General features: G+C 45.2%; 1 protein-coding gene across 5 annotated transcripts; it reads right to left on the bottom strand.

The window, feature by feature from the left end:
- Positions 1 to 3159: 3159 nt before the first annotated feature.
- TMEM207 (transmembrane protein 207) lies at positions 3160 to 15789 on the bottom strand. Of its 5 annotated transcripts, none has more exons than XM_035334982.1 (5): positions 9199 to 9452; positions 7419 to 7456; positions 6977 to 7021; positions 6409 to 6551; positions 3160 to 5623 (listed from the first exon to the last, which is right to left on the bottom strand). In XM_035334982.1, the coding sequence occupies exons 1-5, from the start codon at positions 9271 to 9273 to the stop codon at positions 5475 to 5477; spliced, it is 450 nt and encodes a 149-aa protein (XP_035190873.1). In that variant the 5' UTR covers positions 9274 to 9452; the 3' UTR covers positions 3160 to 5474. The 5 variants fall into 5 exon arrangements, 2 of the variants coding, with proteins under 2 accessions (XP_035190873.1, XP_035190874.1); XM_035334983.1 differs by having other exon boundaries at positions 6986 to 7021; XR_004753321.1 differs by lacking the exons at positions 3160 to 5623; positions 9199 to 9452 and adding exons at positions 13958 to 15170; positions 15476 to 15789 and having other exon boundaries at positions 6513 to 6551.
- Between the last annotated feature and the right edge of the window lie 330 nt (positions 15790 to 16119).

Below are 16119 nucleotides of genomic sequence, written 5' to 3'. Positions count from 1 at the left end.
CACACCAAGCAGTCGTTCAGTAGACATTTTGGGATTAAACGTTTAAACTCTGGTCAGGGGTAAATATAGAGGACTGATCTCAATTGTTCCTTCAGCCTCATGCTCCTCCAGGGGTACCAATAAGGTATATGCACACCTCAAATACTGTCTTAACTCAGGGTGCCCATTCTTCAAATACACATATACACAGAGATCGTTGCATAAACTTTCACAAGATTCTTTTCTTCAGTACAGATGTGGAAGAAGGATTAATTCTGTTCTTCCCATGCTATACAGTAGCTTTTGAGGATCTACATTGTGCACAAGAGGGCTAAGAAAAGGTCACAGCAGACCTTAGGTTTGCTGGGTTAATGTTTCGTAACCATTCCAGTGCTGCATTGGTTCATTCAAATCCCACTGACACTCCATCTGATGTTTTGCTCAGTTGTTAATATTTAATTGTTGATTCACTGATTGATTGAACTCTGACTTTGATTTCACGACTGCAGTGTGCAGTCTTCATTAGCTTGTCATGATGCCACGATGCCAATCTATTTTAGTGTGGTCATTTACTCATTCGCAACAAATCCCCCAGAAAGTGCAGAGGTCTTCTTTTCCCTTTCAAAATCACAACCAGTTGCCAAGACTAGAGACATTGCAGGTGAGCTCAGGTATTAATGTGTTTTCTTTAGTTCTTCCACATTCCTATCTGCATCCTACTCAGCTCATGGGAGGAGTGGGGCTGGATATGACAACAGACTGCCCCTGCCTTCCTGACAGCCCCTGGTGGCTTCACAAGACTCTGTTCAGCTGCACTTTCCAGCTGAGGCCCAACATTTAATCCTTTGGTTCCAACAGGTTTTTAGCCTTCTCCCACTTTTCACTGAATCCTAAGGAGCATTTTGGCCTGTTGGGGCACCTAGTCCACTTCAGTCTCTTTGTTTAGTTTCTGAGGCCACAGACAGAGCCAGGGACTGAGCCAAGACCACCCCTTCTTCCTCCCTGGTGTCTCCTCAACCATAGTGTCTCCTCGATCCTGGGGCTCCCCATTGCCCTCCCTCCTCACATCACACAGCCCAGTGCAGCCTGCAAGGGGTCCAGCAGGCTGCAGGTTATGGAAATCGGCAATGTCTTGTAGGTAAGCTCTTTGCAAAGCTGATTTCATACCCTACAAATAAGTATTGATTTCCCATTTTGATTTATGCAAGCAAGCAAGAGGACATAAAACGATGACATCTGCTGTATCTGTCCTTCTCTGCCCACAGCATTTTGTCCTCTCGCCGTCTCGATGAGCCATGTTCACAAGGGCTCTTACCCCAGCTCTAATGAGGACTCACTCTTCTGTCCTTGTGAACTAACATCTCATGAAGGTACACGGATATGTTCCAAAATATGGATTTCCCCACTTTTTGCACACATTGCAATGTGATTTTTTTGTGTGTGAATGCAGTAGATCTGAACAATTATTTTAATTACATAGGAATGTTACTTCAAAATTCTATTTTCCTTACAGATTGTCATCTTTTTAAGATAAAATAAATGCAGTTGCCATTGAGTGTCTTCTTCCTCTAACACCACTTCCAAGTTTTGCCCAGAAAGGTGTTTTGTCCTGATTCCTGGGAGGGAAATTACTTCTCTATTGGCAGGAAACCAGCCCCTGGGACACTGGGGTGGATTCCAGAGGCTGCCCGGACCCTTGTCATTATCTGCAGATGCCAGACCCCAGTGCACACCAGTAGTAGCAGCTCTGTGAGAGCTGACAGACTTTATCACACGGCACATCTACTTCTAGTTAGCTTTTTAAGCTTGCAAAGAAAAAAAAAAAAAAAAAAAAAAAAAAAAACAACCACTAAAATTCCACCAAGAAAACCAGGTTTTCTCTCTCAGCTGGGGCTGGAACCCCACAGCTTGCTCTTCTGTAGCTTTTACCTACCGTGGACAAGCAAATAATGACCAAAATATTCTGCCCAAGCACTGCTACAGGGGAGAACTTTGTCTGTGTAGCTACTGGGTTCCTGCTGTAAGATGCCTTTGAGCAAGAGAGGAAAGAGCCAGAACTGTCCTATCTAGTGACCCAGAGAGAGAGAGAGAGCATCTGCCCACAGCCTCATCCTCTTCGTTACACAAAATCCTTCAGATGACAATCATAATCATAATAATAACAATAAAAGACATAACCAATTAAAGAATATTTCTATTTTTTCACATCTTTTGTTTGCAGCCCTCCTGGCAGCCCAGGCCAACCCCCTGTTATGACTCAGCTGCCTTTCTTTTTTCTCTGTTTTGCTCAAGAGCCAGTTTATGACTTTATTATTCAGCTGTTGACGTGTGGAGGTGAAAGTCCAGCCCTGCACCTCCCCACATTCCCTTTGTCTTTTGCTTCCAGATGGTCACCAAGCAATTATCTCCTCCGCTCTGCTCCTGCTTCCCCCTGACAAGGCTTGCTGATGAGTTTCCTTAAAAATGCTCCTGCCTTCCAGAGTTCTCCGGGCTTTTCTAGAGCAGTTTGCCATTTCCTCTCAAAGTCAATGGGAAATATAAATTACAAGATGGGTGGTAGTCAGAGGGTCACAGCAGAACAAGTGCATTTCCAAAGTAGACCCAACTCGGAAGGTGATGAATTATAAAGAAATGGCTCATCTTTCCTCATAAGTCTGGAAATATTAGCCAGACTGCAGCAACTGACCTTGTTAAGGGCTGAGTGCTTACAAAAGCAGAAGATGTCAAGCAAAGTTGCTGCTGTTGTAAGCATGGGAACTGGAAAAACCTCACCCACTCTGCTGGAGCACCTGGGAGTAGGGGAGCGGACTGGAGAGGCAGCTTTTGTGGGGCAATGTGTGGTTGGTGGGGCCATCCCAGCTGCATTGCCTGAAGGAAAGAATTCACCCCTTTCTCCATTTTCATGGTGAGGAAGCCAAGGACCAGGACAGGTCCTCATGAACTAGGCTGCCCTGCCCACAGAGCCATCACACCCCTTCAGGGTGCTCTCCTTCCCCACCCTAAGCCAGCAGCAAGATGGGTTTATACCAAAAACCCACCAGCTTGCCCCAAAAAAATCCACATGGACCCTTTTTGGAGATGGTTCCTCGTCTTCTGCAGATGTTGGAATTCGCCAGGGCTCCCACTGTGTTGCACAAGTACAGTAGTGCACCTGCAGGTGCTCCATGCTGGTGGCTGCTGCTGGAGCCTGACTTTGTGACAACCACTACTTCGCTTTACTGTAAGTCACTTGCTGTGATTTTGATTTATTTTTTTATTTTTTTTTATTTTTTTTTTAATAATTAAAGCACCTTGAAGAGGAAGCAGAATGCACTTGAATGCATGCTAGTAGTGCGGGAACACAAACCTGCTCCTGGGAATGTTTCTGCAAGAGCAGCGCCACCTCGGAGCACTGCTGAAAGTCTCGCTTGCCCTCTGTTGGGTGGCTGGGGAAGGATTTACCACCTCAGAAACAAATGCTGCGTGCTGGACCTTGTGAAAGAGGGACTCGGAGTGATGGAGGCACTGCAACCAGATCAGTCCTTGCTTGTTAGCCTCTCCAGTCATCTGATTAGAAGGTGACATTCAGTGAAATTAGAGGTGGCAATGTATTTAGAGCCAAGCAATTAATAAGCGGGAGACAGCAGTGTTTTATGCAGCATGTAATGCAGACAGCCTGTGGAGTTCACTTCCACGAAAGGGTCACTGGAGCAAATGCCGGGCAGAGGTTGGAAGGAAGTGGTGGCTGATTTAATGCCCACGAGCAGGCTGTGCAAGCTGAAGTGACAAACATAATCAAATCTCATGCTTCAGGGCATAAATTGAAGGGGTTGAGTGGTGGAAGCAGTTATGTATGTAAGAGGTCTGATCCCGAGAGGTGCTAATCACCTGCAATTCTCTCTAAGTTCAGCAAGCAAAAGGAGACTCAGGAACTGCTCAACTTCTCTGCTGGCTGACTCCGTACTTGCTAATTTTCCTTATTAATAAACCCTGCAATATTTCAGCCTGCTGGCACAAACATTCATTTTGCTACAGTAACATTTATTTCCTTTCACACAAGCGTCAAACATTAAAGCTGCTTCTAAAATAAGATTTTATGGAGATAATTTGTGGTGGTGCTGGCAGAGAATTTGTCTCTCAAAATATGCTATTATTCTTTATCTAGCTAAGGTACTTATATAGCCTCATTATGAGAATATGTGAGCACTTCATAACCTTTACTAGATTTATCTTCCCAGTTTCCTTCCTGAGCAGTGGAACTTGTACCACCCCCACTCTACAGGTGGGGAGCTGCTCTACCAGGCAAGCTGTGGGTTTCAATTTATCTTTTGTGGTGCCTAAGATGGACCCAGGTGCCCACTTTGACATAGAGCTTGCAGTTCCTGGGCACGTAGTGCATAGCACTAGGTGTGACATTTGCTGGGGTGGCTCTTAATGCAGCCCCTGGCCCTCTGCAGTGAGAGAGCAGAGGAAGAGAGGTCAGGCTGACCCCAGGCTTCAGTGGCCAGCTTGTGAAAAACAAAGGAAATCTTCTTTCCTCTGGAATCCAGCTAAGGGGGAAATTCTACTTCTTTTCTCTGTAATTTGAGAAGTAGGCAGACCGTGCCTCCTAGGAATGGCTCAGGTAGAGCTGATCCCAGTTGAGTATAAGGCAGTCTGGATGGCTTCTTGAAGTCTCTCCTCATCTTGTCTGCAATGGTCACTTCAAAGAAAATGACAGTCTTTATCCTCATAATTTTCTGTAACTGAACACCAAATCTCTGACCCCGTAATTCCTGTCTGTGGGGAGTGGCTGTGTGGGTCCTGGGCCTCACATGGTCTGCAGGCATGCTAGGGCAAGAGTAGTGAATTGGGGGCAGTCACCATGAAATTAAGAACAGCTCAAGTGAGCAAACTTGCTTTTTTTTTGGTTTGTGTTTTGTAGCCTGTTCCTGCTGCCAAGATTGTCCCTATAACCTCCAGCCCTTGCTTTCCTTCTTCTGGCCTTAAATTCACTGCTATCTGGATTAGACAAATCTGATATGCTGTGCTAAATATTTTAAATGTGGCAAACGATCCTTCATCGCAGAGTGGCATGATTGCATTACAATGTATTAGAACATCATGACTTTGCCAGAGGGTGTTTGCTGGCACCGTTCCGAGTGAAGGAGGCAGCCCAAGCTTGAGAAGTAACTATCGAGTCATTTATCAACATCCAGTCGTAAAACACATGGGGTTGCACCAGCTTGAGCAGCCTTCAAGAGAGAAACCCTCAACACAGACAGATCTTTGATGGAGTTTCTCAAATTTCAGTTGGATCAAAATGTCAACCTGAACCCCTGTGACAGATTCAACACGTGCTTTTGGTATTTGTTCTCTTGTATTTTGGCTCCCCTTTTAGGTTCAAATGAAATATGTGCTGCTTTTCAGTCTCTTGGCCAACCTGTGGAGAGGGCTGCTCTGCTCCCACACTACTGCAGCATCACAGAGGGTCTCTGATGAACCAAGTGGGATCGCAGAAAGCCAACGCGTGGTATCTAGAGCTTGTTTTCCTTCATGATATCTTCATAGGATGGAGGTAACTCATCTCCCCCAAGGCTGAACCGTGGGGCAGGAGGAGAAGACATCTCCATGTTCACACAGGTGCTCGGAGATCTGGAGAAAGGGCACTGAGGGGCTTCACTCGCTGGGGAAAGAGCAAAGCCAAAACTGTAGAGCAGATGGTGAAGAGCAGATGTGGGGTGAGAGGGGTGAGCTGGGGAGGAGCTGCCAAACTACTCGGGAACAAGAAAGGCATGGATGTGATTTTTAAATCACAAAACCTCTTACCACAAACTCCAGATGCAAGAAGTGAGAACAGAGGAATTTGGGTGGGTTTGGGTGGGTCCTCTCTGTGGAGACATTGTTCATGGCCACCCAGAAAGCAGGCTGTACTTCCTGTGGGAAGGGCTCAATGCTGCCTAATGATAGAACTAGCTTTATTATTCCTGGGGGGCTGTTGTCTGGCCCACCCTGCTGGCAGTACTCCAGGTCAGCATTGGGTGCTGCACACAATCATTACAATCCCGTCCCCAAAAGTCTGTGTGTTTCTGGGGGAATGCTGAGGGTGGCTATCGCAATAAATAACATCCACCAAGAAAGCCTCCTGACAGACCCCATGGTGTATCAGCCAGCCCAGCTGCCTGCTGGGGTGGCTCAAGTAGGCTGGTGTGGTCTTGCCTGAGTGAGAAAATCAGGTGATGTATTAGAAAGGGCTGCCTGACCCCCGAGTACGTTGGGCTGCCAAGTGACCTGACACCAAGAAGGCCCCACACACCTCCAGTGTCAGCGTGGCCAAGCCTAGAAGGCACCTTGGGGACATACGGACACACCGGGACAGCCGCAGCCCAGGTCCCACTCAAACATGGCCATCTCTCACTGGGTTTTGGATGGGCCCCGTGGGACCTTGCAGAGGGCAGGGAGAGGACTAACCGTAGAAAGCATCTGAGCTGCTGAGCGCGAAGACGGCCAGGGTGCGTGGGTGAGGGAGGCAGCTCCGGCGCTTCAGCCAGCACTGCAGGCAGCAGCAGATCCCGCAGGACAGGAGCAAGGCCAGGAAAAACAACATCAGGAACCTGAGGCAGAGGCAGCAGGGGAGGAACAGTGCCATCACCATCTGCGGGCAGCACCAACAGATGGCCGCCTGTCTTCAAATTAACATATTCATTAATGTATTTTGCAAATAGCCATTAAACGTTGTGGTTTCCCCATCAGCGTGCTGGACATGATCAAAGTCCTGGGAAACCAACGTCTCAGTGCTGCTGGAAATTCTTGCATTTCTCTCTGAAATCATTCATCAGGTTTCCCCAGCTCAGTTGTCAGCGTACAGTGAGGATATGGATTAATGATTCCCATTAGTCAGTAAAGACAGGACACAGGGACAGCCCAGGAGCAATGCTCTCCAACTATCAGTCTCTCTTAATGCCTTTCTCTCCATATATCCATCAAAGAATATTATTTGCCAGTTTTCCCTCTAAAAGAGAGCTGAGCTGAAACTTACCACACATACCAGCTGCTAAAGTTTTCATCACCCTTCCCAATGCACCTAACAGGGGAGAAATAAAAGGAAGCTTCAGTCCAGCGAGTGGGGACCAGACTGGCTCCAGCACAGATCTATCAGCATAAAGAAAAGCATCATTGGTAACTACATGATTGAGAAGTTTTCCTTCATCAAGGGAACCTGATCAGAAGTTTCTCTGTTTAGATGGGAGCAAATGCAGACTTTGTACAAAGCAGCGTGCAACTGGTTTGCCTTTCAACACCAGCACTCGCCACCAGTGTTTTTGCTGAAAACCTAGAGGAACAAACAGCTACCAGCTTCCCGTTCCCCTTTTGGAAGAAAAGCCAGGCAGACAGTTCCTGAAAGCCCGGTGTGGGAGCAGCCACAGCTGCCTGCCCATCCCTGGTTGTCAGTGCTAAGGAAACCGGAGAGACACACTCACCTCTCACCAGGCTCACAGTCGGACTCGGAGCCTGCTAACTGAAAACACACGTAAATCAGAGAGGGCAGGTTGTGCTTTCTGTTGCTGTTGCTTTGTTTTAAGACAATATAATTACTAATCTTGTCTTGGAGAGGAAGAGCAACAGAGGTGCTGGCTCCTGCACAGATGAAAACCACTGCTTTCTCCATGGACTGCTGTCGGTGTACTTGTGCTCTGAGCTAGCCCGTATTGAAATCAGCGGATAATCTCCCTGACAGCTCAATAAATTCAATAGTTAGCAGATGAAAGCTAAGCCAAGCATTTCATTCTATGTGAAAAGAGATGGCTGAGAGCAGGGAGACACAAGCAGGTATCAGAGACCTATTTACAGAACTGGACTTTACTCTTCAGAAATGTCTGCTGAAGAATTTCCCATAACTAATTCTGGGTTTATAGCTATTTTCCAGAGGTTAATTGTGAACGTAGCTGTAAATTGGAGTTGTTTTGACTGAACATGTGCCGTACCCAGCGTTTTTCTGTTTTTGGATAGTAGTAGTGCATCATTCCCAGAGTCAGGTTTCAGGTATGTGTATTTGCAATCGCAAATATGTGAACCTGAAACTTGTTCTTCAGGTCTATTTCCTGCTCTCCACTAAAGTAAGTTTACTTTTGCAAGCCTTGTTGATCTTAGCCTCAGTTTCGTATTATCTGGGCAAAAAGTAATCGGAGTTAGAATTTTTGGACAACTCACATTAGATGTGTTTTAACACTTGCCCAACCTAGCTAAAAAAATCAAGATATAGAATTGCAATAACACTAGGAAACAGAATAAGCAAGATGGAAGAATGCAGATGCATTTCTTGGAGAAAACTATTAACATAAGTAATGTATCATTACTTTACTTTGGATTTCCTTCTCTGTATACCAAAAAGATACAGAGATTTCAGACTTTGAGTGAAACTAGAAAGATCTATCGGTTATTAGATATTTGTATCAAATGTGTATATTTGAGAGACCTTATATAATATCTCTTATTAACAGGACTTCTTGTATCTCTATAACAGCAACAAATTACTCCACAAATCTCTATTATCTGTCTGATCCTGTGCACACTGCTTTTCAGTTTAATGGGGCAGGATCAGTCCCTAGTTTCACCAGAATTCTTTCATTATCTGTGAAATTTCATGAGCAGTTGAAACTAGAATGAGGAATAGGGAAAGAGACAGAAGCTTCAAAATGAACTCTTCCAGACATGTCCTTTGAAAATTGAGCTAATGTGCCATGTCACACGTACCCTGGTGCAGAATATTTAAGATTTTTTTTTTTTGCACTTCAACTGATTATTAGAATAACAGGTCAAAACCAGACAGCCGATTGCTGTGATTATGCTTGCCCTGAGTATTCTTCATGGCTGAATGACAACCTCTGGGCTCTCCTTTATCATTCTTCAAACTACTTCAGCCCAGCTACCACCGCATGGTTAAGCTGTAGCAAAGAGCATCTGCTCTGAGGCTGTAATCCATCAATGCAGCGAAACACCCACCCTTGCTGGAAGACTCATGCTCTTCCATTTCAATAGCCATAGATAGAATAAAATATTAAGGCAGTCATGCTTTCATTGCCCCTTAGCTGGAACTGTTGTGAATATTAAACCCTCCCCAAATTTACCAGGTCCTCAAAAAAAAAAAAAAAAAAAAAAAAAAAAAAAAAAAAAAAAAAAAAAAACTTGATTAAAGTCTATAAAAGCTGAATCTTTCTCCCACCTCCAAATCCCTAAAATCCCAGTGAAGAGTTTGGTTACCTGGAAGAAGGTAAAACAGAGGACCCCGGCTTCTGTGATCCATGAAGTGAAACACAAAGCCCTGGGTCTCTGCATCAGTAACTGGAGAAACGCGGGAAGAGCTGTGTTTGCAGCACTGTTTTACCTGCGCAATTTGGAGCTTTAAAAACTTCTCTGCACATTTAGACACAGAGCACGCTACCCAGTGGCTTCCCGCCCTTTGGAAATTACACCAACCAGGGAACAAACTCAGGTTTGCATGGACACACTCAAACAGCTGCTACAAGTTAAATGAACATTAGCCTAAGGTCAGCACTTTGCAGGTGTTTCAGCATTTTCATAGCTGTTCACAAATTCCTGTTGCTGAATTTCAGTTCCATATTAACCCACACTGCTATTTAACAGGACCTGCTACAAATAAAAGATCACTGGAGACCATACTTCGAGGCTGTGCTTTCATTAAGTGTTGCCTTCAGCTTCAATTCTGACATTGCAGGAAAAGCATTTCTGCCTCCAGCCACCTCCATGCACCGTGCCTCTGGCCTCAAACACGTGCATCAGGGATGAAGGAAAACCTTCCCAGCCTGAGGCCACCTCCACCAGCACCACCACTGCTGCACACAGCTGCCAGGGGTTGATTGGAGAAGAAAATTAATCAAATAAAGACACATCCTAAGCAGTTTTCATAAGGGACACCAAATTTTGCTGCAAGCACTGATTTCATCCTGACTTATAGCTATGCCCAGGCGATGAAGTTAAAGCTGGGGTGGAAGACCACTTGCACCATACCTCTGATCACCACGAAGTGTGGATGATCTCAGTGTGTTCGGCAGTCAGTAATAGATTGTTGCAGAAGTATACAGCCCTTGGCGGAGATGCATCATTAGCTACGGTTCTTCCAGGTTTAACACAAAGGGTGTTGCTGTGAATATGTTTAGCTGTCGCTCCAGAAGTTAAGCATTATGTCGTGGTGCTATTAATTCAGTAATGATTGACAAAGCTAAGTTGATCTGGAGGCCTGTCTCCATGGTTTTTCTTCAGCTAAGAGGTCAAGAACTCTAACCAACTTGGATACATGCTTAAGCCAGGTTTCTTATTTATTGTTAAAGTTTTGAATACAGACAGTCCATACCCTGTTCTTCTCAAACGTGTATTTCAACTCACTGTTAATTAAAGGCAAGTCTCTGAAACGATGCCTTCTGAGAAAGCACCTCTTATGCTGTTGCTAAGTGGATGCACTACACAATATAAATGGTCTGAACATGTTGGTGTCCTGGTTCAGACCAGTCCTTTTCAATTTTGTTCAAGAGGGAAATGCCAAACCAATTTCTTAGCTGTTTTCTTAAAAGAAAAAGATCCTGCTGTATAAAAATGTGCACAGCCTTGCTGGGAACCTTCTGACTCTTACAATTTCAAGCTTCAAAGAGATCATCCGTCAGTGCACTACTTTCAGATTTCTTCCAATCACAATTAATTCCCTTGAAGCTCCCTCCTGTGCTCCAGTGAGATGCCTCTATCAATGCACCGGTGCCAGCACCTAGAGAGCTTCCAATTTCCTGCTGCCCCATGCATCATCCCCAGTATTTAGGGGGGAAGTTATCACAGTGAGCTCTTAATACTGAAAAATAACGCATAGCTTCTGTTCTGGGTCTACTTCTAGAATAAAAAGGTGAGACTTGAACTCTGCCACTATCCAGTTTCCTGACCCAGGGGCAAACTTTGAAGTTTTCCGTTGGTCCGTCCCATACAGAGGTTTCAGATGAGCAGACAAGGACCTGACACAAAGCTGAGAGGAGCTCTGCACCAAAACCCATGGGAGGCTGTGACCCCTCCTGCCTCATCCTCTGCCTTCTGCCTTTGGGGCTTTGCAAAGCCCAGAGACTCGTCTTCTGGGTAGCCTTGTGTCCGAGGGTTATTTCTCGTCTGAGGGATTTTCTCCAGACTTTTTGTCATTTTGTGAGGATATACATACCTATACATACACACACATATATATGTATATATATACATACACATGTATATATGTTTATAAAAGGCAGCCCCTACTCCCTTCTCCTTGGGTTGGGTTTCTCCTTCCTTCTCAACCAATTACGTCCACCTCATCAGTGGACCTTGCAGGCTGGTCTCTGATAGCTGTTGACTCAGGGCCATTAGATTAAAAATCTGTTATTTCCTCATCACCTTGTGTCGTTGCTAGGTGACAAATGCATCTCCCAGGCAGCAAGAGGGACTACTGCAACATACAGCAATTTATGACTGTCCATTATCCCTTCTGTTTAATGGGCCTGGTCCTTTCGATGAGAGGAAGATGTGTAACTCCAGGATCATCCAGAGGGTGATTTTTAAAGTTGCCACAGAAACCAGCTTCTCCAGGTTCTCGCTCTTGCTGGGTGCCATGAGAGGGAAATACAGCAGTGGGAGATGGGGAATCCAGGGAGGATCAATCTGACAGGGCCAAGACTGGATTAGGGGTCTGCATTTCGGGAGCTGAACTCATTCTTACATGTACATACCTTGTTTGCTTGAGTGTCATAAGACAATTTTCACTCATACTTTTGGTTTGAGCCAAGGTTGCATGGAACAAATTGAGGACCTGTGGATTTTGGTGGGAGTGGGAGGGGATTTGCCAGAAAGTAGGAGCCCACACAGAGCCCCTGGCAGCTGATAAGCCCAACTAGCAGTTTAAATCAATTTAAAGCTCTTCTTTACCTGTCCTCAGAATATTTGGTGGCTGCTGGGGATGCTTTTTGAGACAGCAACCTCTTTGCTGAGCTCTGACCAACCTCCCCGTAGAGTCCAGCATGGAGGCATGACTTTAAGTAAGACAAGAGAGGCAGGAGAAGGAGAGGTGGGACAGGTACATGTAGGATGTGGGAAGGATATGGGTCAGGATGGAGAATGCGGAGAAATGTGATGTGGAAAGAAGATGAGGAAAGGCAGGGCAGCCAGATGTTGTTAATTAAACAAGTGCTGGCTTTTTTTTTTTTTTTTTTTTTTTTTTTTTTTTGTCTGTATTTTCACATAACCACCACAATCAGTTTTTTCGTCCAGCACACGTCTGCTGGGAGCTTCACCTCCCTGCTCGACCTCACTGCTGTGGTTGGCTTGGCCTTTGCTTTTGCAGCTGTGTTCTTGGCACCTGGGTTCAGCCAGACTGCAATCATACTCCCAGTCTGTCCTGGGAAGACTTGGGGCAGGTAAATTCAGTTCAGTCCAAGAGAAGAGAAGGATAATGTGAAGACCAAGGGATGAACATTGCCTCTCTGTGGCAGGAGAGCTAAAGGAGCATGGTTCTTGTCCTCACAAAGTGAAAACTGCAGGGAACTGATTGCTCCCTAAAAAAAAAATAAAAAAAAAAATATGGGGAAACTGCCCCAGTCCATCCTTAAATCCCCAAACCCATCTGCATATGCAGAAGTCAGCTAAGACTGCTCTGGGCTTGTGTGAGCAAGGCAGCATGAACTCCCTAAAACAAACCTTGGTGGAGCTGGCACAGTTTGTTGTCTTTCAAAAGGATTATAACTAGTTGCTGCTCACTGATGAATACAGCCCTTTGTGAGCCTGTGCGGGGGACGTGCTGCACTGGGGGAAGGAAAGACTCCGGGCACTAATTTAAATGAGTGCAAACAAGGATAACGTTGTTCTGCTGCATCCTCCCCAGGAGCAAGGCTCCGCAGGTCACTCTCACATCTGAGTCAACTGCAGCTCGCTGCTGTTCCTGGCAGGCCGGGGAGCCCTTCTGCCTCTGCGGGTGTTTCAGCAGGGAAAATCCAGCAGAGGACAAGGGGTCAGAGAAGCCCTTTGCCTGGCAGAAAGCTAATGGAAAAGGAATCTCCTTTTAGGTTAGTTATTCATAAGAGGGATTTCTCCTCTATGTGAGTGCACATCACGTTCTGAGAACTACAGAAAACTGTCTTCAGCACTTACGTGTTCACAGAGTCCTCAAATCCCTAAATTGCACATTCATGGGAAGTCCAATCTCTAAATAAAAAGTCCACTGAGCAGTTGTGAGAAATTGCTGTGAATTGTTCAAAATACCCCTGTTCCAGCCCTATAATGAACAAATGAGAAATAGCTACTGCAACAACTGAAATATTGAGCATACATAAAAGGATCTAGTCAGGAACTTTCTTGCTGTAATTTACCAGGGGAAGCAGTCTTGATTAGTGCACCTTTGCAGCAAGTGGCTTGTGTGTTCTTACAACTCTTGTACCAGCTCTGCTCTCACCATGAAGAAAAAAAAGAAAAAGAAAGCCATGGACAGTGACAACAGCAAGCTGAAAGGATGGAGAAAAATGTTTCTGTCTCCTCCTGCAGTGGTTTCATCTTGAAAACTTCAACTGGATCTTAAAGAAAAAAAAAAAAGTGTAAAAATAATGGCATTTGGGCTAAACCTAGATGTTGTTTGGTTTTACAGAAGGTGGGAGAACTCAGAGCTCAGAATTACTTCTTAAGATTTGTTGCACCTGAGGAATGAATGGCAGTTTGGCTTCTCTTATTTCTGGCTTGGACATTAGGACTTGAGATAATTCCCAGCTCTGTCACCATGTAACCACTTCTCTGTATTAGATTCCACCTGAAAAAAAGCATATAAGATACCTTTCTTCCAGCTCACTAGCTTTCCCTCCCCTAGAGCATGTCAGAAATCAGTTCAAAGGGTTGGATAACTCTTGAGACTTGGTAATAGAAAAGTAGAATTAGGGATAAAGCTGATAAAATTAAAAGGAACTTGAATAAAGAGAAGAATGGAGTATACCAAAAATACATGCAAAGTACTCACCAGCAGAAATTTCCCCCTTCAGGTTTTTAATGTGAAGTTGAAGCTGATTATGGCTACTTGAATCCTGAAGCCTGCTGCTGTCTCTTTGTGTTCCAACAGGTCCTCTTACTTTTAATCAGTTAAAATTGTATTTGTATTTTAATCATTAGAAATGGTATTTGCATTTTATTTTTTTTCTTAATTTCCTTTCATTTTTTGTTACTCTGTTGCCAGGAGCTAAGAAATTACAGTTAAAAAATTAAATGTCTTTTGTATTTTAATCCCTGTAATTTACTTAGCTGCTGGAAGTAAAAAGACAAAAGGAGAATAAATTGCTTGAAAGCAGATAGAGGCTTCATTTTCCCCTGCCTTTGAGTTACTGATATCACATTGGACACCACATGGGAGGTTTTGGCTGAGAAATTAGCATGAGAATATCTGGCACATCCTGAAACACATTTTCAAGTCAATTTTCTAGGCAGAACCACTTAGCAATGAACACTGAAATACATCACGGCTGCTGGCCATTATATTCTGGCACGTGCACTACGTAGCCAAGAAACCTCCCAGGCTGGGGCTTTGCCCTGCAAGAGGGGCCACACAGGCACAGGGCCACCCCAACGTGCATCTTGGCACGACACCCAGCAGCCAGGCTCAGTGTGCTGTGCCCTTCAATGAAGATAGCTGCTGTCTTTTCCAGCTCTTCCAAATATCTATTGACTGTCATCGCAGTCTGTTGCTGACCCCTACATCTCATCTTGATTTTTTGCAAGGTGTTTATGGGCTTATTTAGAGTTGCTGGAGGGTCTCAACCTGTCCCCTGCCAAGTGCCCCCAGCCCTTCTGGGCAGGGCAGAACAGTGCTTTCAGAGCCTTGTTTCTTACCAGCAGGGCCAGCTCAGGACAGGCTGCAGCTAAATAGCTGCAAACCCATAATCTGGGAGGACTCATGTCAGTGCTTACGTATTCAAGAAATGCAGCAGCAGCAAGCTGCTCTCTAACTTTTCTCTTGTTACAGGTGAAAATTCAAATGCTCTGCCTGGGAATATGGCCAGCCTCTGTGTGGGGTGAGATGCTGGGGAGCCACCTGCCTTGTGTTCCCCAGGAGCTGTGTAGGTGGGATCAGGGTGAGGATGAACAGAGGGGGCTCCATAGGGTCCCCCTCCCCACCAGGCTGCCCTCCAGTCGCTCAGCTCCCCTTCTTGCCTAGCTGGTGTCAGGCTGAGAAACGCGGGCTAGAAAAGCAGATGGAGAGCTCTTGTTTTCCTCCCTGCTCTGCAGGAGCTTGCAGCACATATACACAGACAGAGATGGGGGACTCCTCCAGGGAAGACGTGGATTGCAAGAAAGGTTGCACGAGGGGCACACTTGGCGTAGCCCTTTCTCCCCCTCACCTTGCAAACCCCCTTCCAGCTTTACTGTTTCACTTAATCTCACAGCTTTATATCCATCCCATGTAATATTTCTGAGGGATGACCTCCTGTTTTTAATTCAGCACATTCAAATATACTTAGAGTGCTGCAGCAGCTCCATCTTTTACCTGCTCACCAGCCAGGCTCTGCATGCTTCCTTCTTTCAGCCTGTCCCCTGAAACTCATCCTTTGATTTCCCCACTGACTCCTCCTGGTGCTGCTCCCTGAATTTCCCTCTGGCCAGGCAGCATCTTCCTAGCAACATGAATCTTGCTAAGCCCATCTTCCCTCCCTGGAGATCTGGCTCAAATTCACCAGAAAGCCTCAGTTTTTCCTGAAGCGGATTTTTATAACTCCCCCATCTCTCACAGCCCTTCGCAGCTCAGGAAGCAAGGGGTGCAAACAAACAAAGCTGCTCTTACCACAGGTGAGGGCTTTTGTGCAGGACCTCTTCAATAGGAGGGGAAAATGATCTCCTCCACCCTTTTTTAATGATTTGCTCTCTTCTAGAGTAAACAAAGCGCAGCTGGCCACTTTGAGAAAGTACTTCCTTGTATTTGCAAGGTGTTTTTTTTTTTTCTTCCTTTTTTTTTTTTTTTTTCTTTATCACTTAGGTTTGCAGACTTCAGTATAAATTCAAGGCTATTGGTACAAATGAGAGCCTGAATGTGACGGTCTTCTCACTTCCACCTGGATTGCAATCAGCATTAAATATGGATTTATTTTTTTAGACCTTCACATTCTTACAAGGGGGAGGTTTAAAAGGCCAGTG

This window comes from Oxyura jamaicensis, chromosome 9 (genome assembly GCF_011077185.1).
Source record: "Oxyura jamaicensis isolate SHBP4307 breed ruddy duck chromosome 9, BPBGC_Ojam_1.0, whole genome shotgun sequence".
Taxonomy (NCBI): Eukaryota; Metazoa; Chordata; class Aves; order Anseriformes; family Anatidae; genus Oxyura; species Oxyura jamaicensis.
The sequence above is the reverse complement of the archived record's forward strand: the minus strand, read 5'-3'. Positions and strand labels throughout refer to the sequence as shown.